Source organism: Sphaeramia orbicularis, chromosome 20 (genome assembly GCF_902148855.1).
Source record: "Sphaeramia orbicularis chromosome 20, fSphaOr1.1, whole genome shotgun sequence".
In the NCBI taxonomy this organism is placed as follows: domain Eukaryota; kingdom Metazoa; phylum Chordata; class Actinopteri; order Kurtiformes; family Apogonidae; genus Sphaeramia; species Sphaeramia orbicularis.
The window spans coordinates 21,117,158-21,142,593 of NC_043976.1; the positions used below are offsets into that span (position 1 = coordinate 21,117,158).

General features: G+C 37.3%; 2 protein-coding genes across 3 annotated transcripts in view; both read left to right on the forward strand.

Annotated features, from left to right (window-relative positions):
* Nucleotides 1-8,822, forward strand: part of kcnb2b (potassium voltage-gated channel subfamily B member 2b) — a 103,432-nt gene extending 94,610 nt beyond the window's left edge. The window contains exon 3 of the mRNA XM_030123097.1: nt 2,988-8,822. Coding sequence (XP_029978957.1) covers nt 2,988-4,970 — 1,983 coding nt within the window. The 3' untranslated portion in view covers nt 4,971-8,822. The remainder of the gene's footprint in view (nt 1-2,987) is intronic.
* A 3,120-nt stretch (nt 8,823-11,942) lies between these two features.
* Nucleotides 11,943-25,270, forward strand: terf1 (telomeric repeat binding factor (NIMA-interacting) 1). Of its 2 annotated transcripts, none has more exons than XM_030123098.1 (10): nt 11,943-12,190; nt 15,900-15,995; nt 16,384-16,511; nt 16,666-16,752; nt 16,862-17,014; nt 18,220-18,317; nt 19,142-19,168; nt 19,265-19,362; nt 23,366-23,427; nt 23,593-25,270. In XM_030123098.1, exons 1-10 carry the CDS (start codon nt 12,007-12,009, stop codon nt 23,752-23,754), a joined length of 1,095 nt encoding a protein of 364 aa, XP_029978958.1. In that variant the 5' UTR covers nt 11,943-12,006; the 3' UTR covers nt 23,755-25,270. The 2 variants fall into 2 exon arrangements, with proteins under 2 accessions (XP_029978958.1, XP_029978959.1); XM_030123099.1 differs by having other exon boundaries at nt 16,865-17,014.
* The last annotated feature ends 166 nt before the right edge of the window (nt 25,271-25,436 follow it).

A 25,436-nucleotide genomic window follows, 5' to 3' on the forward strand; every position in this document is an offset into this window, starting at 1 on the left:
AGCTCTCCAGTTTAGTCATGCGCTGTAGTGTCTTTGGCAGAGGTGGCATGGAGACACTAGCGCAGCCAGAATAGCCTCAGATAACCAAACCATGTCACACATCACCTAATCATCTGAAGACGGTACCTTCCTCTCTAAGCCACTCATGTCTTATGGCTGGAAGGGTCATGCCCTGATGGAGTCATCTTGAGGTCAAATCCGTAACAAGTACCGAGCAGCAGACAGAGCCACAAAGATACGGATTACATACAGTACAGTAAAACATATTAATCTAAGAAAAAAAGACTAGATTACTATGTATCGGGTAATACTGCTTTGAAGATTTGTGTTTGATCAGCAGGTATCATTGATTTCTTTAGTAAAATCATCCGGGTATGAATAATACTCCAATTGCAGCCCTTAACTCATTCAGCATCCCCAGATTTTAATGCTTCCAATATATTGTTTCATTTGCTGCCAGTTTTACCATTTACTTCCAGGTCAGCTATCGTGGCTGCACCCATTTCCGCGTTTCTAATCCGCAGTTCACAGCATTTCACACCGCACTCATCGCCACCACAGATATCAGGGGTCAGTGAAGACGGAGTCAAAGTAATTGATCTTCTTAACGTCTCATACTGAATTACAGTGGGTTAATACAGCCACCTCAGGATTGCTCATCTTGCTCAAATGACATTTACCGGTGTTCATCAGCAAGGGGTGCGCAGATGTGTGGGAGGTGAGCCTGCATAGGTGTGGGTCAGTGAAAACATTAATCACAGTTGCTCTCTGTCTGCGTCTGTGAACTTAAGTGTCTGTTTGTGTGCGTACCCCCAGGTCCGTTCATTCAACTGTTCATAGTACAGTTTTAAAGAGCTCGCGGAACGTTCAAAGATTAACTGTCTCCTCCGAGGCAGTTAATGTGAATCCAAACATAGAATAGCTGACCTCGGAACAACGAGTTACCTTTTGCTTGTAATATTGTCATATTTATTCTTTGAGCGTCCTGGTAAGCCTCAGCTGAGCAAAACCATTATGTCATGGTCTTATCTACTCTTTTACATTGAGCGCTGACTTAGTGCCAGGGCGTCCAGCATGAGAACACAAGCAAAGGTCCTCTGATTGAGTGGCCTTGCAGCAGGGGATGAGCTTCACGTCAGCTTGCCAAAAACTTTGGAGAAATCGAAGCAATCTGTGTCCTTACTGTGACTCCATAGTCTTTCAGCTCTGGGGCAGGTCAGGCCCAGGTTGCCTCACTTAGCTGCTAATAGGTTTAACCTAATCAGCACCAGCATTCACTTAGTGATAACACTTCCTTTGCTGAGCCATGACACCCTTTATCTCTATTCCTCTCCGTCTCTGTTCCCATCTTTCTAAATTAAAACAAGAGGTTTAATATTTGGAGTATATCTTCATACTGCCATCCTATTTGCACCCATTCTTGTGATCTTACATCAGAATGAGCTATCCTCAATACTAGCCTTTGTCCAGAAACCAAACTATGGAAATCTCTGACCTTTTAACTGCATCTCCTTCAGCTGCATCCCTCTCCTCATCCTGATGTTTACTTACTGTATATGTGATATTTGCTAAATTATTAGACAAGCCTCTACAGAGTGTCTCCAGACTGCACTGTGTAAATTAATGTAAGATGATGCGTTCTGAAACCCAATGTGGCTTGTGATTAGTATTCAGTGTGCCTCGTTTTCCTATATTGACTGAGACTCTTCAATCTTTGTTCATTAGATTTTAATAGGTTTTATATTGCACAGGTCATAGAGGACTCCACAAAAGATTGGAGATTTTTTCCATGCACTGGATTTTAAATGAAAGTTTGTACTGCAGTGTTATAGAAAGCAGGGAAGGGGACTTTTTACTTGTGTCCGCAGAGACACTGAGTTGAGCTGTGGAAATAAAGACACTGGCAATCCTAACGGCATCATAAGAAATTTTAGCTACGTTCTGTATACATTGTAGAGATAAAATATTGACAGGTAGAAGAATAATGAGGCATATGATGAGAGAGCTGTGTAATAACTCTTAGACTAGATTTAGTTTATGTCATTGTCTAACAAAACGCTTCATTCAAGAGTGGGTTCAGCTTATACTGCTGATGTAGTCATTTAATAAGTACCAAACCTCAGTCAGAATATCTAAGGCCTGCTTTAATCTACTGAGGTCAATAAATCCTAGTCACGGTATATAGAGCTGCAGTTGAAACACAGTCTCATGCCGTGCTGACTTTATAGGATTATGCAGGATGTTCTTGAGCATCTCCTTACTGAACAGAGGCAGATAAAATTATTTGAGTCCCTTACACGTACACTGGACGTTTTACAATAACGACAATTAGTTAAAAATGTTCTCCTCTTTTATTCAGTTGATTAGTGCAATGAACAGTATTTTAAGAAAATCTGACTTTCATACTGTTGCCAACAGGTGGAGCTAAAATCCCTCTATCCTTAAATGTGTACACACACGAACACAAACACTCTGTTCCAAATTAAATGAGATGTCTGTCATAGCTATTTGTCTTCATCTAGTTTCATTTAGTTCACCGGGCACCATTTTGATGGTTTACATCACATACTACTATTTTTTTCCCCTTGCTGCTGTGAAATGATTATATCTATACACATAAGAAAGGCTCATTTTCATTCAAAAACACACCCACACACACTTTTAAGCAAATACAGGCACTCAGTTTGATTCGCATCACTTTATCTCATCCCCGTCAGTATTCATTTATGCCTGTTTTGCTGGCTTAAACCAGACATCCATCATTATTCGCCGTCCCATGTTTGCCATAAACAACAATGCCATAGCACGCTGAATGAGTCACAGACTGACAGAGGCATAAATGATGTATATATTTTCCTTTTAAAGCTCATTCATTCATTCACGCTTCGGAGAACTTGCATTTGAGTAAATTTATTGCCTTTTTCTGTCTTTTTTTATTTTCATATGGTTTCCCTCTAATGGTTTTACCTCTTTTCCTTTCTTTCTAGATTCTGGCCATCATATCAATCTTGTTCATCGTCCTCTCCACCATCGCTCTGTCTCTTAACACCTTACCAGAGCTTCAGGTCACAGATGAGTTCGGCCATGCCAATGACAACCCCCAGTTGGCCCATGTGGAGGCTGTGTGCATTGCCTGGTTCACCATGGAATACCTCCTTCGCTTCCTCTCCTCTCCTAACAAGTGGAAGTTCTTCAAAGGCCCACTAAATGTCATAGACTTGCTTGCTATTCTGCCCTATTATGTTACCATCTTCCTGACTGAATCCAACAAAAGCGTGCTACAGTTCCAGAATGTGCGCCGTGTGGTGCAGATATTCAGGATCATGAGAATATTGAGGATCCTGAAGTTGGCCAGGCACTCCACAGGTCTCCAGTCTCTAGGTTTTACTTTGAGAAGGAGCTACAATGAACTGGGGCTCCTTATTTTATTTCTTGCCATGGGCATCATGATATTTTCCAGCTTGGTCTTCTTTGCTGAGAAAGATGAGGATGCTACTAAGTTCACCAGTATCCCTGCATCATTCTGGTGGGCCACAATTACGATGACGACAGTGGGCTACGGTGACATTTACCCACAGACTTTACTTGGGAAAATTGTGGGTGGGCTCTGTTGTATTGCGGGGGTGCTGGTAATTGCCCTTCCTATCCCCATTATTGTCAACAACTTCTCTGAATTCTATAAAGAGCAGAAGAGGCAGGAGAAGGCAATCAAGAGGAGGGAGGCACTGGAGAGAGCCAAGAGGAATGGCAGTATCGTGTCAATGAATCTAAAAGATGCCTTCGCCCGTAGCATGGAACTGATGGATGTGGTGGTGGAGAAGGGAGATGATAAAACTTCCATTGACAACCACCTGTCTCCAAGTCGCTGGGGTGGCTCAACCAGGCACGCCTCATCAGAAACCAACCTGAAGTCCCCAGATAGAAGAAACCCAGAGTCTCTGTTGAGAAGCTCACCTCATCACATAACTATCACGACCACTGGAAGTCCACAGCTGATGAACAAGACCCCACAGCACCTTAACGCTCAGAAACTAGAAGAAATGTACAATCAGATGACTAAGTCACAGTCCTTTACCAATCTCAACACTACAAGCTCCATGAGCACTGTGAGCACAACTATGACCGGCCCTGCCTCGCCTAAGAAAACTCACAGCCCTGAATCCACATTAAAAGAGGAGGTGGAGCTGGAGATGAAGGAGGTTCAACCTTCAGCCCATAACTCAGCTGGCTCATCAACGGACTTTAACAAACAGGGCTGCAACTCAGGTGAGGAGGACGATGGGCTGTGTTATTTGAGACATCCCAGGGCCCCACCCTTTCTGGATTTAAGCCAACTGAATGCCAGTGATCAGAGCTCTCCTAACGTACTCAAAGAAAACCTCTATGAATCTGTCAACCCAGGAGATGAGTCAGAGCTCCATATAGAGGAAGGAGAGAGCTTTAACAGTGCAGTAGAGAATATCCACAGCTCTCCGAGAGGAAACAACCCCCTTCAAATAAAGGGGTTAAAGGTCAACTTCAACAGAACCTCAGCTGAAGGCCCGCTTACACCGCCCAGCACTACCTCCCCTGGAGACATCAGCTCCAGCATTCTGGAAGACGAGTCCCCAGAGGGAGAGACATCACCCCTCATCCCCAGTTCAGAGAAGCTGGTCCCAACCACAGAGGAAGAGTCCTGTCCTTTGTCCCCAAAACGGCTGGTGGTGGACACCCCGCCTGGTGACGAGGATCAGTCTACGGACGACCATGAGGAGAAGCATCTAATGGAGGTGGCGGGTGCTGCAGTCGGGCCCTTATCACCCAAGATAGCAGCACAAAACTGCACCCAAGGTGTGGTTGGAGCAGGTGAGGACGTCAAGGCTGACAGCAACCAAAGTGGACACAAAGTAGAGAACCACATGTTTACATCCGATATCCATCTGATACCAGGGGATGGCAGCCTCTCTCCGACCTGTGAAACCAGCATGTGACTGTAAGGGAGGTGTGAACGGACAATAAACCCACTGCAACCTCAGCCTGGTGTGGGGGGGAGAGAGCAGAAAGCAAGACAAGGATGCAGTTGTAGTGAAAGATATTTTTGCATGGCATGACAAGTCCCTTTTACTTGTGTTGTTGTGTTTTGCTGAAAAAGAAACTGTGGTGCTTCATGCAGGATTGAGAATGACTTTGGGACAAACTGTAGGCTCTGAAGTGGAGGCCAGAGGGAATTCATCAACTACTACAGACTTTGAGTCCTCCATATGTATATAATGAGGTTTTTTTTTCTAGTAAAAGAAGGAAATGCATAGAGGGACTTATCTGTAAAAAGCATGCATTTAAAAAAGACAGATATTTTACGGTGCTTAGTTTGCTGAAAGCGCTCACTGTAAATACCAGGACATCTAAGGCAATGACAATGCACAGGATGACAAAGGAAGACACTCAAGTCACTGAAGGTACAAATATTTGCAATGTGAAAAGGGAGGGGTGGGGGTAGAATCGAGAGCCCTCAGACCGGGTGTTGCATCGTAGCGACCTATTAAAAAAAAACATATCATTACCTTTTGTGGAAATGCAATGTTCCCATGACGACCTTGTAATGTTTTTTGTGTGACAAGTGGTGTACGGAATTGTAATGTTAACATTATTGCTTTGGGTTTTCATAACAACTGTTTAACTTTCAGTTGTGCGTCCAATATTCAGTCTTTGAGTCGTTGGCCATGAGCAAGAAGGACAAAACAAAAACACCTTGATTCCTTTACAACCGCATACACCTGTAGTTGCCAAATATCTATGTAACCAGTAAGGGCAGGAAAAAAAATCACATACTACAGCTTTTAAATGTGGTTTCATAGGCCAGGATAAGGTTTAACATTTCACAGTTTATACCTTGTTCTGCTTTTTGATCCCATTGAAATCATAACAATAAATCTTATGTATTCTTCAACATCAGATATAATCATCCAAAAGTAGTTTTAAGTGTAAAATATGAAATAAGTAGGTCTAGATTGGTTGTAGGAGAATTCTACTGTAGGTAAGTGAGGTTCCATAAAACAAAATAAGACTATTAATAAATTCAGCACAGTAGATCTGGTCATTAATATTCTGGATTAATACTCTTAGAGGCTTTTGATTATCTATTTTGGCAATTGAAAAGAAAGTGATAGATTACCACAAAAAATGACAATATTCCTTGTGACATCAGTGGACCAAATCAAGCACACTGTCAAGCTTTTGTCTATCTCAGCTGCATAGTAACATATATTGTAACAACATGTATTATGACAGTAGTTATGTATTTTGTTTTCCTTAGAGTTTGTTTACCTGCATTGTGTTCATTGTCATATCCTCCACGCCCTGATGTCGTTGTTGACATTTGTTACATACTACTGCAAGTTTAACTGATCCTGCTGATGAAGTTAAGGCATCTTTTTTGTATATCTGTAGTGTCTTGGACTGTAATTTATTGTGTTTTATTGTGAACAAATCTATTTTCAGTCAACCTTAAACCCAAAGGATTTTTTTTTTTTGTCTTCTTTTTGCTTTTGTTTTACACTGACTGAAAATATCTGTTTGTATGTTGCCTTTTATTCCAATTTATTGCTGGAATTTTCTTTATTGTTTCAGCACGACACTTGGCTGAGTGTCCTAGTAGTGTGTTTGTGACAGCCACACAAACCAGAATGGTACTGACAGGAAGTAAGTGGGTGAATTCTTGTTTGTTTGATTGTTTTTCTTTTTTCTTATTCTTATTATTATCATGTTTTTCGTTCTCACAGAGAGGTGTGGAATGTGCAATACCGCATACTGCAATCTATGCAGGCCAAGAATTGTGGCACTTTATTTTCTGTCTATGGGATTTGTAAGTGTACAGGCAGAAATTACTTGTATTTTTCAAATGTTATATCTTTAATATGAGGCAAACAGTATTACAACTACCAGAATCTCACAAACAATGCAAATGGAAATCTGAATTTTACTTTTTCATATTGTACTCACTGGCATATGCTGTCATGCACCTTAATGCCAGATATCAGTGGACCTCAGATTTGATTATCTATGGGAATAGGGATCCAAATTGACCACTAGGGCCTTTTATATCACTGTTAGATTTACATAATAAATCTAACTAATGTCTGTGGGAGATATAATCTAATTTTAATGGCCACACACAAAGGATTTTATGTTTTTTGTGAATTAACGTTGAGAATGATTCTATTTTTTCTAAACCAAAATGGAGCACGACCACAATTTCCTGCCATATGGTGGTTGAAATGATGCGTGCCTTTTCATAACACCGCTGTTTATGAGAAGGTAGCAAGTCATTTTGCTTTGTTCATATAGCACTGTACAGAAAATTCTAATTTTATAGGAGAAATCAGGTCTTTATGTAATAGATACAAGTAATGTTATTGAGTTCTCAGGTTTTCTATAACTCTCTGATGTTCCGATTGGATAGATTCTCTGTTTTTTCTTTAACAGCTAATGTCAACTAGTTACTTCTGTACTTTTTGAAAGGTGATGTTGTCAAATCCACATTGATGTCTTGGCTCCCAGAATAAGGAGCGGCAACATTTCTCCCTCCTCCTGGGCAATCTATGTACCACATTCAGTATCCACCCCCATCAGTCTTCAATGAGGCAGGAAAGAGCACAAACAAAGGGACAGAGTTTTGACCATAAGGAGTTAAAGAAGTGAAAAATAGACAGTAGCGGACATAAGGGAGTGAGATAAATCTGATAAACGCCGGGCAGGAAAAGATCTCTACTGTCACTGGACTGATCCATCTGATTATTTCCCATGCTGATACCACTGAGTGCTCTGATCCCTACAGCTTCAGAGACCTCTAACCCCACGGTGTCAAGAACAGTGACAAATGGGTAAAAGAAAAGCCAGCAGAAGGAAACTATGAGAGTTAGGAAAGACCTCCCAGATGATTGCATCATTGCATCACATCAGTTGTGGTCCATATTTCCTTTTATCTGTGTACATACTGTAATCCCAAATCAGCATAATTTGATATTCATGTGAGAGCTCTAGGAGTTTTCAGTCCCTCATCAGAAACTCAGATTCTTTGGTAGCCTCCAAAGTAAACTGCGGCGTCAGAGGTGGTTATCATTTGGGGTTCTCATCTGTCTTTAACTTCACATTTTCAAAAGAAGGCTTAAAGATGACCTTCTAACTGAAGCTATATTTCCGTACCTGTATGTTCAGTTGAACGTTCTTCCTTCATCCCTTGTTTGTAGTTATCATGTCCCCATGTAAGCCTCAAGTAATCCTTCATTTTGACAGGTAGGGTAGAGAAACAAGGGATATGGATTGATCAGCTATACTCCCTTCGGATGATGTTTGTGTGGATACTGAAATTAATTCTGTGAGCTGACAGCAAAAGGACTGCACTCTGTCTTACTGTCTCACAATGGCATTATCATCTGTGATACTGTGCGGAGTAGAAAGGTTGTGTCTTTATTCTCCCTGAGAGAATGAGTATTGTCCGTGTCACTCATGCGTGCTTACCAAACCTTACTCCCTAAAATGCATCAAGCTACATTGTTTCTTCTTATTTCTGTGTGTTCTGCCTCTTACATTTCTTTGTTTTGATTTTTTTTTTTTTTTTTTTTTTTTCGGCTCAGCTTTGGAGAACATTATCATTAGACTCATTGAGCTACAGACTGTTTCTGTACAAAGCAACATCTTTGTATGCATGTAGTAGTCTGAACAATTATGTGACCACAGAACACTTTGTTATGGTACATGTATGTCAAACATTTCTGTAGAGCATTGTTCCCCATTACGTCTATTAGCATATGCAGAATAACAAATAAATGTGTATATAACTCGTGTGTGTGTTTTTAGTATTCTCCACAAATGATCTGGTGTTTAGAGGTCATATCTGCATTTTCTGGCCTGAAATGCTTATTAGGAATCCATTATTACAAATATACATTCATTTATGAATAATTTCTACTTTGCTCTATAAAACGGATATTGCATTTGCTTTGGGAGGGTATGCGGAGTTGTTTTTCATATAGAAAAGTGCAGACAACTCAGCAATCTGCCAAGACTGATAAATGTTTTATTACGGAAGGGAAATGTATTAGATTCCATTAGATATGTGTAATGGATCTTCACTTTCTGTTGTGTACTCTCACTAAACACTGATGCTCAACATAAACACCACTCCCAAACCTCAAAAGTGGAGGCATTAGCATGCTGGAACTTTTACACTTTCAGAGAGAACTTCAGTCACAGTGTTTATATAATATAAGGAGTGTACTGTATACCATGTAGGATTTTGGCGAATTACTTATGTTTACATTAATTATGTTCTGCAGAGTTTTGTAGCTTATTTTGGGGGAAATTTATACAGACTTAGATAAATGGAGAATTCAAACATATGTAGTAGAAATGTTATCCCACAGGGTGGTGTGTGCAGCCTACTGTGATTTAATATATAGATTCATAAAAAGTTGTTCAGTACATGGGAAAGTCACATAATGCACATTTTGCCCTCTGGGTTAAAGTCTAGAGTATTTATGAAATGGAATGCAGGAAGCAATGGAAAAAGTGGAATAATGGAGAAATGAATGAAAATACAACCTGTTTTTGTAACAAAATCACAAGTTGTATGCTTGTCTAAATGCAATAAAGCCAGGAAAATAAATGGGCAAGCACTAAAACAAGTTAAAGTTACTTGAAGTTCTTGTAATGTTTGACCTGATGTCAGAACACCGACAAAGTGAAAAATAATGCAAAAATGGACTGCAAAGTGCGTTAGAGCAAGTTTGGGAAACAAACATATATGTACTAAATATTTATTGAGCTTACAATAGAGAAATCCTAGGACGTTGGTCCATAATTTATATGCCTGGAGCAGAAACCAGCTTTTAAACGCTTGTTGGACAGCTTCATTCTCTCCAAATTTGTAGCAGACCATTTAAAACATCACTAGTGTCTGGAATGTCAGCAGAAGTGGGATAAATAATTCTGAGAATTAGAGGGGTAAAGAGAGGTTATACAAGACTGTTTGAAGCCCAATACATCTGTTTTGTTTTGAGGTAAATAGTGAACACGAAACTGCTAAGTGTAGGATATGGGATCTAAAACTACTGTTCCATTTTCAATTATACTTCCTTGGAAATATACCCACCCATGTTTGCAGCAAAATTACGAGAATTAAGATAAGGAGTTCCAAATACTATATTGGCTATGAGTGCACAGCTCATACTGATGTAGCAAGGAAAAAGAGAATATCACAGAATAACTTGGAAGAAAACAACTAACACTAAAGTATCATCATCAGTCCAGATAGCAAACATTATATCTGGAAAGTCATCATACAGACAGGATAGTGTTAAATCTTTCATGTGTATCTGAGGCTATCTAGCTCATCTCAGTTGGACTCTATGTATGAGGTCCAGCAACTTGGCGTGAGTTTTGTGGACTGCTGATTCCAACATCTATATTGGCAACACTACTGATGATGGGTCCCAAAATTTACATCCTTCCCATGTCTGAGATACAGCTCCCATCCCCCTCTCAACATCAAGTCTAACCTCATGTGCATATCATCTATTGGCACAATGGACGGTTTAACATCATGTCCCATGTTTCATGATTCTGGGAGGAAATGAGACAGCGAATTGGCTTAAAGATATATTAAAAGTATAGCTAATGGACACATATCATGAAAAACAGTAGTGGTTAAGATTATCAGTAATTATCATGTGTGTACAACCTGGCAGGAAAACTGATATATATATATATATATATATATATATATATATATATATATATATATATATATATATTCAGAAACAGGCAGTTATGGCAGTTATGGGCAGAATATGAGATGGGATCCTAAAGACATTGTCCCATCTGACATTATTTATGTACACACTGGAAAATCTCAAAAAGTACAAAAAGTAGTCTGAAATATTACAACAGGTGTGATGTTTATTATGCTTAATTTCCAGTTGTTAAACAATATTGCAATGGGGAACCTGTTAAGAAAAACACCATGGAAGAGAAAGTTTGTTTGTTTTTTGTTTTTTGTCACAGAATCCCATAGAGAAACACTTTTTTTCCAGACTGAGCATCAACATCAAACTTATGCTGAACAGTATTTATATAGAACATTACGTATAAAAATAATAATTAAAAACAATTTTTTAATTAAATTTAAATAAATAACAAAAATAAAGTCTGAGGTCGGTATCAGTGTTTTGTTTTGTTTTTTTAGTTTGTTATTTCATTCATGCAAATTGAGAGCAGTGGGTGGTTCTTAATATATCTTTTTTTTTTATTGAACTTGTGAAAAAAATACAGAACTCTCACTGAGGACAATAACATAGTAATATAAATGAAAATAAATACAATAAAGTACAAAAATCATGGGGATATGGAAGGCAAGAACAGAAAAATACATTCAAATACAATACAGTGTAAATAATCAGGCAGTTTAAATTAAAGTAAAGGAGCAGAAATGCAACATAGAATACTTTTTTTAAAAAATGAAAATAATAAGTAATGATCAAAGTTCTGGTTTATTTTCATTGCAATTTTGTTTTTTTCCAATTTTCTTAGGGCCAAGAAAATTTTTTTAAATTTGTTTGTAAAACCAGAAAAGGAGGGCTTGTTATTTTTCCATTTTGCACAGTGGATATGATATTTTCCTAATAATAAAATTATATTAATAATATCTGAAATAGATGAGGCCAAATTATCCAAATAAAAAATAATATGATATAATTCAAAACATGGAATATCATTAATTTTTAGTGAAATCCATTTTTTTTATGTCTGACCCAAAACCGTGTGAGGTTCTTAATAAATGTACACTACGGAAGGGAAAGTTACGTTTTTTCCAGCTGATCTGCTTTTCTACACTTCCATCCATCAGGTGGCGCTACTGCGCATGTAGCTTTGCAAACTGCATGTAAACACCAACGAAGAAGAGTTAGCGGAAGCGCGCCAAAATAATAAAGACGAAGAAGAGCTTTATGAAGCAAACGCCTAACAACAAACATGGATCCAGAAGTTAACTGTGAGCCTCCGGAAGATGTTGATAATACAGACACAAACGTAGACTTTTCACAAGTTAAAACAGTTGCTACAGGGTGGATGTTGGACTTTTTGTTTGTAAGTCTATGTCGCAGTTTTAAGGAAAATAATCTTGATGAGTTCAAGGACACCATTTCTGCTATCGAGGGTAAGAAACACTCTTAAAACTAAAAGTTATTTGCATTTAAGTGCCACATATAACGTATATAGTGAGTTAAATGATCCATTAGTCTGAGATAATGTATTGAAGTGTTCTTATTATTGTGGATTAACATTACTACATAACTAGGCCAAGTTTGAAAATGTAAACAATGTTGTATCGTACGACAATACAGAATAACCCTGTTGATATTTACCTTTGCTCACTGAAGCCATCACACCATTTGAACTTTATTCATAATTTGCCTGAAACTTTGCCACTAGCTTCATCAGAGGTCCTGGCATGAAGTCAATTAAAGAGCATACATTCTGTGACTTATTGCACAAACAAAATTATCACTCCACAAACTAAACAAAAGTATAAGTAAGTGAGATTTTAGAAACGAAATGGCTACGGATACGGAAATGTAGCAAACAACGGAAACACAAAACTAAGGCGGAAGTGATTAGCGTTTACTCTGGCATCTAGGAGTTCTGTGAAGTTAAAACCGCTGGTAAAACAATCCGGAAATTCTATAATAAGATTTCTTACCCCTTACTATTTTACAGGAACTCAATTTCACACATATTCTCAAAGGATACTATACACTCAATATGATCCAAATTTCAAAAATGCCCCATTAATCCAAAAGCCAAAGAAATTTACTAAAATAAAAAAATAACCAGTGTGTGTTTTTGTGAGGATATTGAGACTTGTGATATATATATATTTTTTTTTACTATGAATTTTCTGAAACTCTATGGTTTGATATTCATGACTGGTTTCATACAAAGATTAACCTGGAACCCTTCTAAAAAAAAAAAGTCAACAATTCATTTACAAGATACATTTTGTAATAGGACACCCCAGAGGCAGTCCTCAGCTGATGAGAGACACAATTTACATTATAATCTTTAATTAATTAAAATGTTCTAAATAACTACAGACATATTTTAAAATATTTACCTATCTACCCTCAGACATGTGATGAGAAACACAATTTACATTATAATCTTTAATAAATTAGGATGTTCTAAATCAGTGTTTCCCAACCTTTCTGAGCTGCGGCACATATTTTACATTAGAAAAATCACGAGGCACACCACCAAACAAAAATGTTACAAAAAGTATATTTATTAAAATATAATGCAAATCTAGTTTCACTTGACTTAGTGTGAAACCTGGGCCTGTTTACTTGAACACAAAGCTGATATTCTTGCAGGAATTGAAGAAAGACGTGGGGCGTTTGGAATGAGAAAGCTGAGAGGGGTGCGTCAGCCACCCCTAGGATGGACCCCCATCTTACAGATTGAGATCCATATAATAGAGGCATACCCCCCGCTCTAACCCAATCTGCAGGTCCTGCAGGTAACCCGCTGATCTGCGCATCACTAGTGAGGGGGGCTTTATCAACAGAATGCACCGCATCGGGGCCGGTTCACTTTCATTTTCACTTTGCAAAGGGAAACTGTTGTTGTAGAGAGGATCACTGGCGTGTGCAGTCATACATATCTATATCACACCACTCGCTTAGAGTACCAATCAGGTGAAAGTGGATAATCTTCCATGGCACACCTGATGATTTCTCATGGCATACTTATGTGCCACAGCACAGTGGTTGGGAAACACTGTTCTAAATAACTACAAACATATTTTAAAATATTTACCTATCTGTCTAATGATGTTTTTCTCGTGAAGACCTCATATTCGGACTGATCACAGACAATAAGGAAAAGGACTTTCTGATAAACAATATTATCAGTCTTGCTAAATTCCATATACACAAATGCAAATAATTAAAAACAAAACCCAGATTTCCATTCATTTCATTTATTTATTCATTCTAATCTAAATGACTGGAAATGAGCAGGATGAAGAAAACTTATAATACCTGCCCCTTTCTTAAAACATCTGCTTACATCAAATAAGTTGCCATTACAGCTATTACAGTAAACAGTTTACACAATAGTCAATGAAAATAAACAAATCCAAAAATCCATAAGTAAAATTATTTCATTACATGTTTTCATAAAGCTTCTCTATTCTCTCCTTATACAACTTCTTAAAATGAAAAATATTTGTACAGCTCTACTCTTCCATTGCTAAAGAAAGAGATTTTACATTTTTCATATTGAGTTACCTCATTTCTTAAAATCCCTGAAACTCTTAAAAATGAAAAATGCAAGCAAACTTTATAATATTGGAAAATATGACTTACAATATATGACTACAAAATATGACTTCTGTTTAACTTTATTTGTGTTATGATTTTTTTTTTTAAAATATTTTATTTATTTTTTTATCTCTTCTATGCCCCTTCCTCCTTTTCACCACTTCCTGTTCTGATTTGTTAAACAATGAATGTTTTGTACATTAAACTTGATGAATAAACAATCTGAATAAAGTAAAAAAAAAAAAAAAAGAAAATGCATACTCTGTACAGAATTTGTGCTGTACAAGTAGATTTCGTCCTTAATCATACGGAATTTAAAAGCATGCCGTATTCTTTGTCTTTCCATACGGTTCCGTATCCATAGGGAACTGCCTTTCAGAAAACAGTGACTCCAAATGTGAATACACCCTGTCAGTACCAGTCAATTATAATATGTAACTATGTCAATATTTTGTGTGAGATCCATTGTATTTTAAAATAGACTGGGTTTCTGAGGAGTTGTGGTGGTCTTTGCAGGTACTCACTAGTGTCCTCTAGTAGCTGCCAGATGTTGGCTGTAAGCACAACACAGTTTTCTTACCACTGCTCATCAGGTTGTTTCCATGCAGACATGATCAAGCTAATCTTTTCATTTCACCACAAGATATCTACTGTCTTGAACGCCCATGCAAAGTAACCAGGTGACATCTGCAAAATATAGTCTGCTTACTCAAAGTCTGACCAGATGTTGAGGAAATCTCACCAGTTATACTGGCAGCACTTTTTTGCCTGTCCTGAAAAGCCAACCTGAGGTGTGGTGAAAAGTACACACTGACATTTTTTCAGTTCTCTCTGGGCTGAATCACTGAAAATTTCTGCATTTTCTTGGCTAGAGTGTTCAAAGATGCATCATTGGAAATGTTTGTAAAGGGTATTAATGCTGTTGTTAAGATCTGTAGAGTAGTCGTGGCTATGAGATGTCATGCTGACTATTCATTAACTCCTTGTATAGTACTTCTGAGGTATATAATTCTTCTTTCATCTGGGTGAATATATCTTTTATAGCAGTACATTCTAGCTCTTAACAGCTATCTTTCCATGGTGGGTCATTTTCAAACCAAACCAAAGAATCCATTATGTAGCCTACTCACTTTTGTATTCACTGTTTTCACAAATCTCAATTGTATCTTTGTTTTGTGGAAAAGCAGAGGACCCCCGCTGCATATTACATTTCAACCCGGTGCCTCTAATACATCTACATCAAATGTGAATGTGAAAAATTTCCAAAAAGCAAAAGGTGTTCTTACTTTTGTGTGATACTACATATATGTAAGTGCAAGAAGAAACAAAAAGCTGATAGACAGTCACAGAGCTACAAGAAGTAATAGAGTAATGAAATAAATATGATAATGAAACTACTGATCAAAGGGGGAATCAGTCATTCAAAGAGGAGGGTGAACACTTACTGTAATTCTTTGTAAGGTGTTACAATAGAAGTACTATTTTAGTGTCTTGCAGGCATTTCTGAAGACTTTTGGTAAATAGTATCTTTCTTTGCTTTTTCAGCAATTTCTCAGAGTCCAGCTCTTAAAGGAAATCTTCACAATGAAAAAGTAATGATTTGTGGTTTCCTCGCCAGAGTTATGCATGGAAAGCAGTTGGGTAAGTTGTTGCTTTTGGGTAGATATGCAAACCTACTGTATAAGCTCCAGCAAAGCCCTAACAATAGAAAGTACTGCATTGTGGAGCTGCAGCTTTCTAGAAGATGCTGAAAACACACGGACTTGAAGTCTGCTTTCAGTTTATCCCTGGGGATGTGTACCAGTTTAATTTGATGCCAGTTAAGATGAAAGCCTGTGTTAAAACGGAGCTTATTGGCAACATTTCATCATGCATCCTGAAAACAGCTGTAATATCTGAAAATTAACTGACCAAAAATGTAAACAGTCCTACACCTTTTCATTTTACCTTGACCTTTTGTGAAAGCCTGTACATTTATTATAAGGTGTGAGTGTGACGTTTGTAGTGTGCAATATGTTTTTTTGTCTAGATGTCAGGTTTGACGATGACAACAAGGTGATGCCTCTGATGTCTGCTGCAAAGCTATGGACTACACTTAAAGACACTGTTGCAGATGAAGCTTTATTTAAAAACATCACCGTTCTTTTACTTGTTCAGGTAATCTTGCAAACTATTTTTTGCCCTTAATTATAATAATTGAATATAACAAACTTGAAGTAATAACCAAAATTAAAGCCCCGATGTCATATAACTCTTGAACTGATGTTTTTATTTGGATTGTAAAGTTAATGTCTGATGGCCTTGTTCCTAGTCTGTCGCTGTGTGCTTGGAAAAAGGCCAAAAATCATCTGCCTCCTCTGTCCTCAAGTGGTTTGAGGCACACCATGAATTCCCACAGGTCTGTATTCTTTCTGTCTTTGTTGTCTCCTGTCTAACAATTCAGGAACAATCCTATAATAGTTGGTGTTTTTAAAATGGTTGTATTATTTAATGATTGCCTTCTTCAGCAGAACCTGAAAACTAAACTTTCAACAGTCTTGAGCAAGAGTGACAGTTACCACCCGTTCATAATGAGCTTCAGCTTCAGCCGCCTGCTAGAGACAGTCCAGTCCTACTTGGATGCTTATCTGGAAAAGAATCCCTCAGACTACCTTCTCAAGGTAAAAATAAAACCATGACACAACCATGAAAATGACAAGTACTGTCAGGACATTGACATTTGAAATGATGTTCAATTGGCATAGAAATAACTGCAGTTAACAGTATTATTGCTTATTTTGTTAACTTTATTTCACCACAGTCATATAAAGGTCTTTACACACTGGGGTGATTTTTCATATGATTAAACCCATACAAATCCAAACAGCCACTGACAGCCTAAACCATCTACTGATCTAAAATGTTTAATAACTTCTGATCTACTAATCCTATCAATCCATGTAAACAATTGGTATAAAATGCAGTTTGTCATCTTTTTATGGTCATCAGATATGACCCATTTGGACATTCAGAGGCTCCATAGTGAACCTGGAAACACTGTCATCTTCTACAGCATTGATTCACCAGTAAAATCCATAGAGTTTGATAAATGACAGTGGATGGAGACACTTGGATTATGTTCAGTTAATGATATATTTTGCTGAAAAAGACACTTTTTCTTCAGTTTTCTCTTTTTTTTTTTTTGATATAATAACCCTCAACCTTAAACTGAGCTTTTATGAACATCTACATGATCAGTAAATGAAATATAGGAAAATACCTGATGTCCCGCACACTGTCTATTCAACTTGCAAAAAACTTTAATATTAAAGTTGAATGGACAGAGTGCGGGATACGTTTTTTTTTCTTCTTCACATGTCTAGTATTAAAATTTCAGGGACATAAGGAGGTAAGGTCCTCAATAGATTGTTTGCTCTTTAATCAGGAAATACATTAAGGTGTTCAGAGTTTAGGGCCAGATCGCAGCAAGGTTTAAACAAACAAGTTTTATCTTTCAGTAAATGGACTTAACACGCTCATCTTTGTGAATAATGGCGCTCCGACAAACTGAAGGTGCTGATGTGACACTATCAGTCATAGTTAATGAACTATTTGTCTTCAGATTAGTTGGAAGGGCAAACTGCTACGTTCAGCAGGGGCCTCCTCAGGTCTGGTTTATTCATGAAAGTCTCCAGAATGATTTACATAGTGGCTGTTGACCAAGGTGAGACTTGGAAGGGTACTGTAATGACAGGCTTCATTAATTTTTCTTTCTCATTACAGCAATACTTGAACCTGAAAGTTAATTGTTTTAAGGAGATTACGTTGGGTCATGTTTGGAAAGATGATTTATATTGGCGCTTTTGTTTACCTTTCTGATCACCAGGCAGCCGCGAAGAACGTCCGGTCATCAAAGAATCCGGAGCCTTTAAAGGACAGTGAAGGGCCACTAAGTGCAGATGAACCACCGGCAAAAGACAAACAGTAGGAAATAACTTTTGACCCTATTGCTACCTTTGCTTTGGTTTACACACAAAGGTGGGGTAATATTCCTAAGCATCATGATAAAATGTTATATCAGTAATCGTTATTTTCAGGGTTTCTGCAGCTCATTAAAAAGCATTAAAAGTCATTAAACAGAGTTTGTGAAATTTAAGGCCTTAAATGGCATTAAAAAGCATTAAAGTCAATGTCCAGAGGCATTAAAAATTAAATACACGTGATCAAAAAAAAGGCATTGTTAGTCATGATTTATTTTGATTACATAAACATTTAATAATTTTGATCAGAAGTATAGTGTGATGATTGACAGGCCGAACCCTTTCATTGGCTATTGTTTATGGCCGGTGCATGAAGTCATCAACACCGGATGTTTGGAATGCAATGTGATGTGAGCGTGCTCATGCTGTGGCGAAAGAGTGGAGGGAATATTAGCAGATGTTGGAAAAATAGGGAAATGCAAGTTTCAGCAGAAGTGATTGGAGGAGGAACCGTTCAGACCCTGGTTAAAGCCTGTCGACAAGTAAACTGTCATAAAACTATATATAAAACTGTATCTGCTGTTTGACAGGGGCATTAAATTTGTTTAAAGTGGCATTAAAAAGCATTAAATTAGATTTGCTGATACCTGCAGAAACTCTGATTTTATGATAAATAATATTCAAAGGCTGATTTTTGCACCTGTAGTTGTCAACTCTTATGTATTACTACTTTGAACATGACAAATATTCAGCAGAAAATACCACAAATGTAAAATGTGTTAATATTCCATTTTGTATGTTGTATTTTTTTTTTTTTAATCCTAACAGGAAAAGTAAGAATGGGTCATGCATGAGGTTAGTAAAATAAATCTCTGTTCAATTACTCTGAACCTCTGAATAAAGAGCATTACACGTGACTGAAAAACACACAATTTTGCCATATTTCCTCAGGACTAAACGAAAACTACTCTCAACTAGAAGTCCTGAAGTGTGGATGCCAGAGTCATGCAAGAAGGTTAAAGTTTGCCTCACAAAAATCCCCAAGAGTGGTAAGTTTTGTTTTGTTTTTTTAATCTCTGAATCACTCAACATCCTGTTCCACAGAATGTTTCTGTGGTGTGATTTATTAAATCACAGGGATTTGATCTTTTATTCTTTCTCATTATACACAGTCTGGCCATAGAAGAAGTCCCACACTACTATTTCATTTGACGGCCTTTAGCTTTGATTATGGCATCATTTCGTTTAACATATGCAACATCACAACATATATTTCCATCATTTTATGGACAGATGATGATGTTGCTCGACCTAAACCTGACCAACTGAACCAACCCCAGACCATAACACTGCTCCCACGTGCTTGTACTGTAGGCACTAGGCATGATGGGTAATCTGTTCATCTGTCCCTCTTGTCACCTTGATGCACCATCACTGTGGAACAGGGTCAGTCTGGACTCATCAGACCACATGACCATTGAAACACAGTCCAGTCTTTATGCTCCCTAGCAAATTCATAGTTGTGTAAGGGCAAAGACACACCAACCTGACTGCCGATCGTTGCCAGAATAGGTAGTGCAACTGATCGGTCAGCTCCCGTCTCCCCGACATGTTCAAAAAAGTGTGAAGAATATTAGGTGATCCTCAAGTGCTGTCTGCAATTCCCAAACCACTGAAAGACTGGATACAGACTGTTCTAATGACTGGACGACAAATTATTATGAGGAACTGAAAGAAATATGGAGACGGAAGTTGAAGAAGTAGCGGCGTATGAAAGAATGTCATATAGGATGCAGGACAAGACAGAAAAATATCATTTGAAATAGAGCAAATGCTTGAAATCTTTAGATCTCAAAGACTAAAGGCCAAGAGGATTCACACTGAAAAGACAATGATCACATACCTTATGTATGCATGTGTGTATATTATGATTAGACACCTCTGTGTTGATATTTAACTCTTTCGGTGCCAGACAGCTAAGGGGCTAATAAGCCTTAAAAGTGCCACAGAATTTGGCCGTTTTTCAGTATTTCGCGTCGTTTTTATAATCGAAGTCTGAATCGTCATCAGAACTCATTTTCTAGCAGATGGGACTGTTTTGACAGATCGCTGTGTTTACGATATTACTACAAAATGGCCATCTAATTTGCATATGATTTCATTCATAAATTCATTCATAAAATTTCCCAAGCAGAAAACGAAACGCGAGCTCCTCCTTGGTCAAAAACCGCTCGGTAACATCCGACCGATTGCTACTTAATTCAAAATGCACCGGACGCAGCCGATTCATTATTGATCGTAATTTGCAAGAAGATTTGAAAGAATGTCATCGAAATGTGAGAAAGAAATGGGGGTGGATGGTTTGTTTGTACACAAATATGGCGTGTTTTCCAAAGCTGATCTGATCGGCCCGTGGCACTTTAAAGGTTGTATTCGTAAAGCCGATTTAATCGGCCCATGGCATTGAAAGAGTTAAGGCGTGTGTATATATTATATACATGGATACTCTAAGTTGATGTGTATGGAATAAAAGCCACAATATCGATATCAAGACCCCTTCTGGATACGGGTGGGTAATTTACCAATGCTCTACTGTTAGTATTTGATATGTGATTATGTGATATGTTTGGAAAAAGTTAGTGAAAAATGAAAGTCATAAAAAAAGTGTGAAGAACACACCAAATCGACTACCAACTTGAGCGTACGTTCTGCGCTTGCACAAGACCAGGGGTGTCAAACATGCGGCCCAGGGGCCAAATCCGGCCCACCAAAGATTCCAGTCCGGCCCGCGGGATGAATTTGCAAGGCGCAAAAATTACACTTAATATATTAACAATCAAGGATGTCGAACTCGTTTAAGTTGAGGTTCCACATACAGAACAATGTGATCTCAACTAAAATAATAGCATAATAACCTATAAATAATGACTCCAAATGTTCTTAGTTTAATGTGAAAAACATATTACATTACACCTATATATAATGACGTCCAAATTTTCCTCTTAGTTTTAGTATAAAAACTTACATTAAATTCTGAAAATAAGGACATACAAACTATCCTTTAACAATAAAATGTTAAAAACCTGAACTTTTGAAAGTGAAATTTTTACAGTATTCTTCCTGTTGTTAGATATTTTGTGCCTTTGTAGATCCAATCCGTAATATGCATGTATAAATGGTAAGTTGAGGTGTAATATTGTTAAAGTTGTACTTATTTTTCCTCAAGAAATTTCAGTTTTTGCAGGTTATTCACATCATTTTGTTTGGATAGTTTGTAAATGTACATATTTTCATAATTTAATTTTGATTGCAGTAAAACAAAATGAAAAATTTGGAGTCGTCATTATGTACAGGTAATTATGCTGCTGTTTTCCTGGTCCGGCCCACTTGAGGTCAATTTGAGCTAAATGTGGCCCCTGAACTAAAATGAGTTTGACACCTCTGCACAAGACGTAAAACTGGAAATGCCGGATCATCTCTCTAGACCACAGGTGTCAAACTCCGGTCCTTGAGGGCCGCTGTCCTGCAGGTTTTAGAGATTTCCCTCTTCCAGCACACCTGGTTCAATTAATGATCAGCTCATCATCATGCTCTGCAGAAGCCTGATAAATGTAATGGCCTCCAGGTGTGATGGAAGAGGGAAATATCGAAAACATGCAGGATGCCAACCCTCGAGGACCGGAGTTTGACACCCCTGCTCGAGACCAAAACAGAGCTCCCTGTCATCAGTCATTGTTGTCAGCAGAGAGTTTTGAGTAGTCATGAAGGGTTGTTGTTGTACTTGTTGAACGGATGGATAGTGATAAGAAGATACTGGCATTGTCAGCTCTTGAACTTTTTCTTGTGGAAGAATAAAGAAGTCACAGGTGAAAACTAAGGCGAAATCTCACAATGCTAACAATGTTCACTTCATGGAATGAATGAAGTCCATATGCAACACTGACCTGCACTCATTCAGATACGATATGAGCAGTGAATGGCCTTTTATAGAAGACAATAATAGTGTGAAGTACCTTGGCAAAGCTGTGTTCACATGGAAACTTCTCGTTCACTGATTCACTAGTCAAGGGCTATCCTTCCACCAATCAGATTGGTCCGACTGAACGACTTGGTAGTGGCCGATTATACACGTTTAATCGGATGAAAAGACTGGTGACGGCATTAACGACAGTCGATTGCAGAGAACACACCAACCAGACTCATGTCACCAAATCTCGCCTGACTGCCTGAGGAAGCCCGACTGCCGAAAATCGGATTGGTGTGTCTTCGCCTTAAGAAATGACAAGCTACTGCATTAGTTAAAGAACTTGTTGCAGCTCAAACATATTTCCTCTGAACTATACAGGGTGGGGAAGCAAAATTTACAATATTTTGAGGCAGGGATTGAAAGACAGTGAATGACCACTTAGTTTATTGAAAGTCATGAGAATTTATTTGCCACAAGAAAATTTACATAATAGAAAATGTTTTTATTCTATGTGTCCTCCTTTCTCAGTAACTGCCTTCACACACTTCCTGAAACTTGCGCAAGTGTTCCTCATATATTTGGGTGACAACTTCTCCCATTCTTCTTTAATAGTACCTTCCAGACTTTCTGGTAATAGTTTTGCTCATAGTCATTCTCTTCTTTCCATTATAAACAGTCTTTATGGACACTCCAACTATTTTTGAAATCTCCTTTGATGTGACGAGTGCATTCAGCAAATCACACACTCTTTGACGTTTGCTTTCCTGATTACTCATATGGGCAAAAGTTTCTGAAAAGGTATGGATAATAGTGTTAGGTATGATTATGACATCAATATATGTTTGGTTTCAAAACAATTGACGTAGTGCCTGCTGAGAAAAAACAACTAAATGTTCATTGTAAATTTTGCTTCCCCACCCTGTACATTTGGTCAAATCCATGTAGGGACTTCCTTTTGGTCAAGCTGTGTATTTCCGCTTAAAAATCAAGTTCTTTGGATTTAATGTAGTCAACCTTTCATTTGGAGAATATAATACCTGCGCATCGTCTCATGTTTTTTATTTTTAAAACTTCCCCACTGGCAGAGTTATGTGAGATGACATCTGAGACAGTAACAGATAGCTCGAACAACAGAAGAGCAAGGAAGGTACGTTTCACTGCACAGCTCATTTAATAGAACATCCATCTAAATTAATCCAAATGAAGCCATTACATAAAGGGTCAGTCAAACACTGTCCTTTTTATTTTGACATTGTTGCTGAGTTTACTTTTATTTCTGTGTTTGTTTGTTTTTTTGTTTGTTTTTTTTAAGAAATGGACAGCCCAGTTGGACAAATACCTCAAAGATGGCGTCAGACGTCACGGGCTGGGGAAGTGGTCTCGCATCCTACAGGACTATGACTTTGAAGGACGCACTGGTGTCATGCTCAAAGACCGCTGGAGGATTCTCATGAAGGCACATAAAGTCAGCTGAAGAGGCATAGTGTCACTCTGAGTTGTACATATACCATATGTAGGAGCTTAATTGTAGTTTTACCATTATGTTATTATTATTATTATATTAATTGTGCTTGCTTTGTTGCTGCTTTTTGTACCAAGATAGTTTGCCACTAGAGGGCGCATAAGGCAGCTTTATTCATTTGGTTTGCGCTCATTGTCTTCTAAGAGGGAATGATTGTTTTATTTGTACATTTGACAAATGAATTGTATTTCCTTATTAAGTGCATACTAGACACTTAAATATTAGTATACAGTATTTTATTTTTTTTTACTGAAAACTGTTGAACTACTACAAAATTATTTGTTTTTAATAAAAAGTTGATTTGTGTTTAATGTGGACATGAACTAACCACAGGACTCAGTTTAAATACACAAGCAAAAAACATGTTAGAAAATTGTCCTAGAGTACAGTATATCTGTTAGAATTTCGACATACAACAGAAAAGGACTGATCTGGTGGAAAAATGCATTTATTTAGAATCACATGGTGCTTTTTCATTCATTTACATTGCAGAAAATAGTATAAATTCAGATATTTGAAAATATTTTTCAATGTCAGTTTTGTGAATAAATTTTTACATGGTCAAAATACATAATTATAATTAAAAGGTTCTATTTTCTCAGTTTTTTTGTGCACAAACTTGGAATAAAGTTGGAATTTTTTTTTTTTTTTTCAGACACATTCCTCCTTTTATTTCTCTTAATATGCATCAGTAATGCATAAGTGATAATTTACTTGCAAATCTTTTCCAGTGTGGACTGATATGGATGTAACCTCTGCATCAGATGTTATCCTATGTACATTATTTACATTTATAAATAGATGTTTACACAACTGGTTCCGAAGTTAAATACAAATGTAAAATCAACAGTTAAGCTTTATAGCTGAAAATTCACGAATAAGAATGCTTGTGCAAGTATTTATTTTGTCTTGGATCATGACAGTGATGAAATAGATTAAACCTCTCATAAATCATAAATGATGTACCAATATATGGCCCACATTCACATCCATAACGAAGACTTTATTTCCTAGCCATAGTTTACCTTGAAAAAATATATTTTTTATCCAACTTACTATCTATTCAGGTGAATGTTTTTTGTACATTTTCTCTGCAACATAAAATGATTATAAGTCACAAACTTTTGTAAGTTTTTGTTTTTCACTTAAATTACAATTGAGAAATACATTCACAAATTGAATACAAAAGTGAATTACATTTTATTTTTTAGTATGAAAATACTGATTAGCTTAAAAACAGTTTGTGCTGTGTCAATATTCCATAAGATGTAATAATAGGTCACAAAGTAATTTTAATAGTTTCCATTATGTTAAGTTACATTTTAGAAATGCATTTACAAGGTGAATACAACAGTGACTCTTAAATGAAAATTACACAAGTCAAGTGCAATGTTTGTATAATGTACATCAGAAAGCATTGTTGAAAAAGTATCTTGACTCAAAACAGGTCAAATATGTATACAGCTCTGGAAAAAAATAAGAGACCACTGCAAAATGATCATTTTCTCTGATTTTTACCATTTATAGGTATGTGTTTGAGTAAAATGAAGTTTTAGTCTCCAAACTACCAACATTTCTTTCAAATTCCAAAAAAAATATTATTTAGAGCATGTATTTGCAGAACATGCCCCATT

Coding starts and splice junctions, on each gene's coding strand:
- terf1 (XM_030123098.1), top strand. CDS start 12,007: ATGGATCCAGAAGTTAACTGTGAGCCTCCGGAAGATGTTGATAATACA. Junction 16,753..16,861: donor CACACCATGAATTCCCACAG/GTCTGTATTCTT, acceptor TGCCTTCTTCAG/CAGAACCTGAAAACTAAACT. Junction 17,015..18,219: donor CCTCAGACTACCTTCTCAAG/GTAAAAATAAAA, acceptor TCTGATCACCAG/GCAGCCGCGAAGAACGTCCG.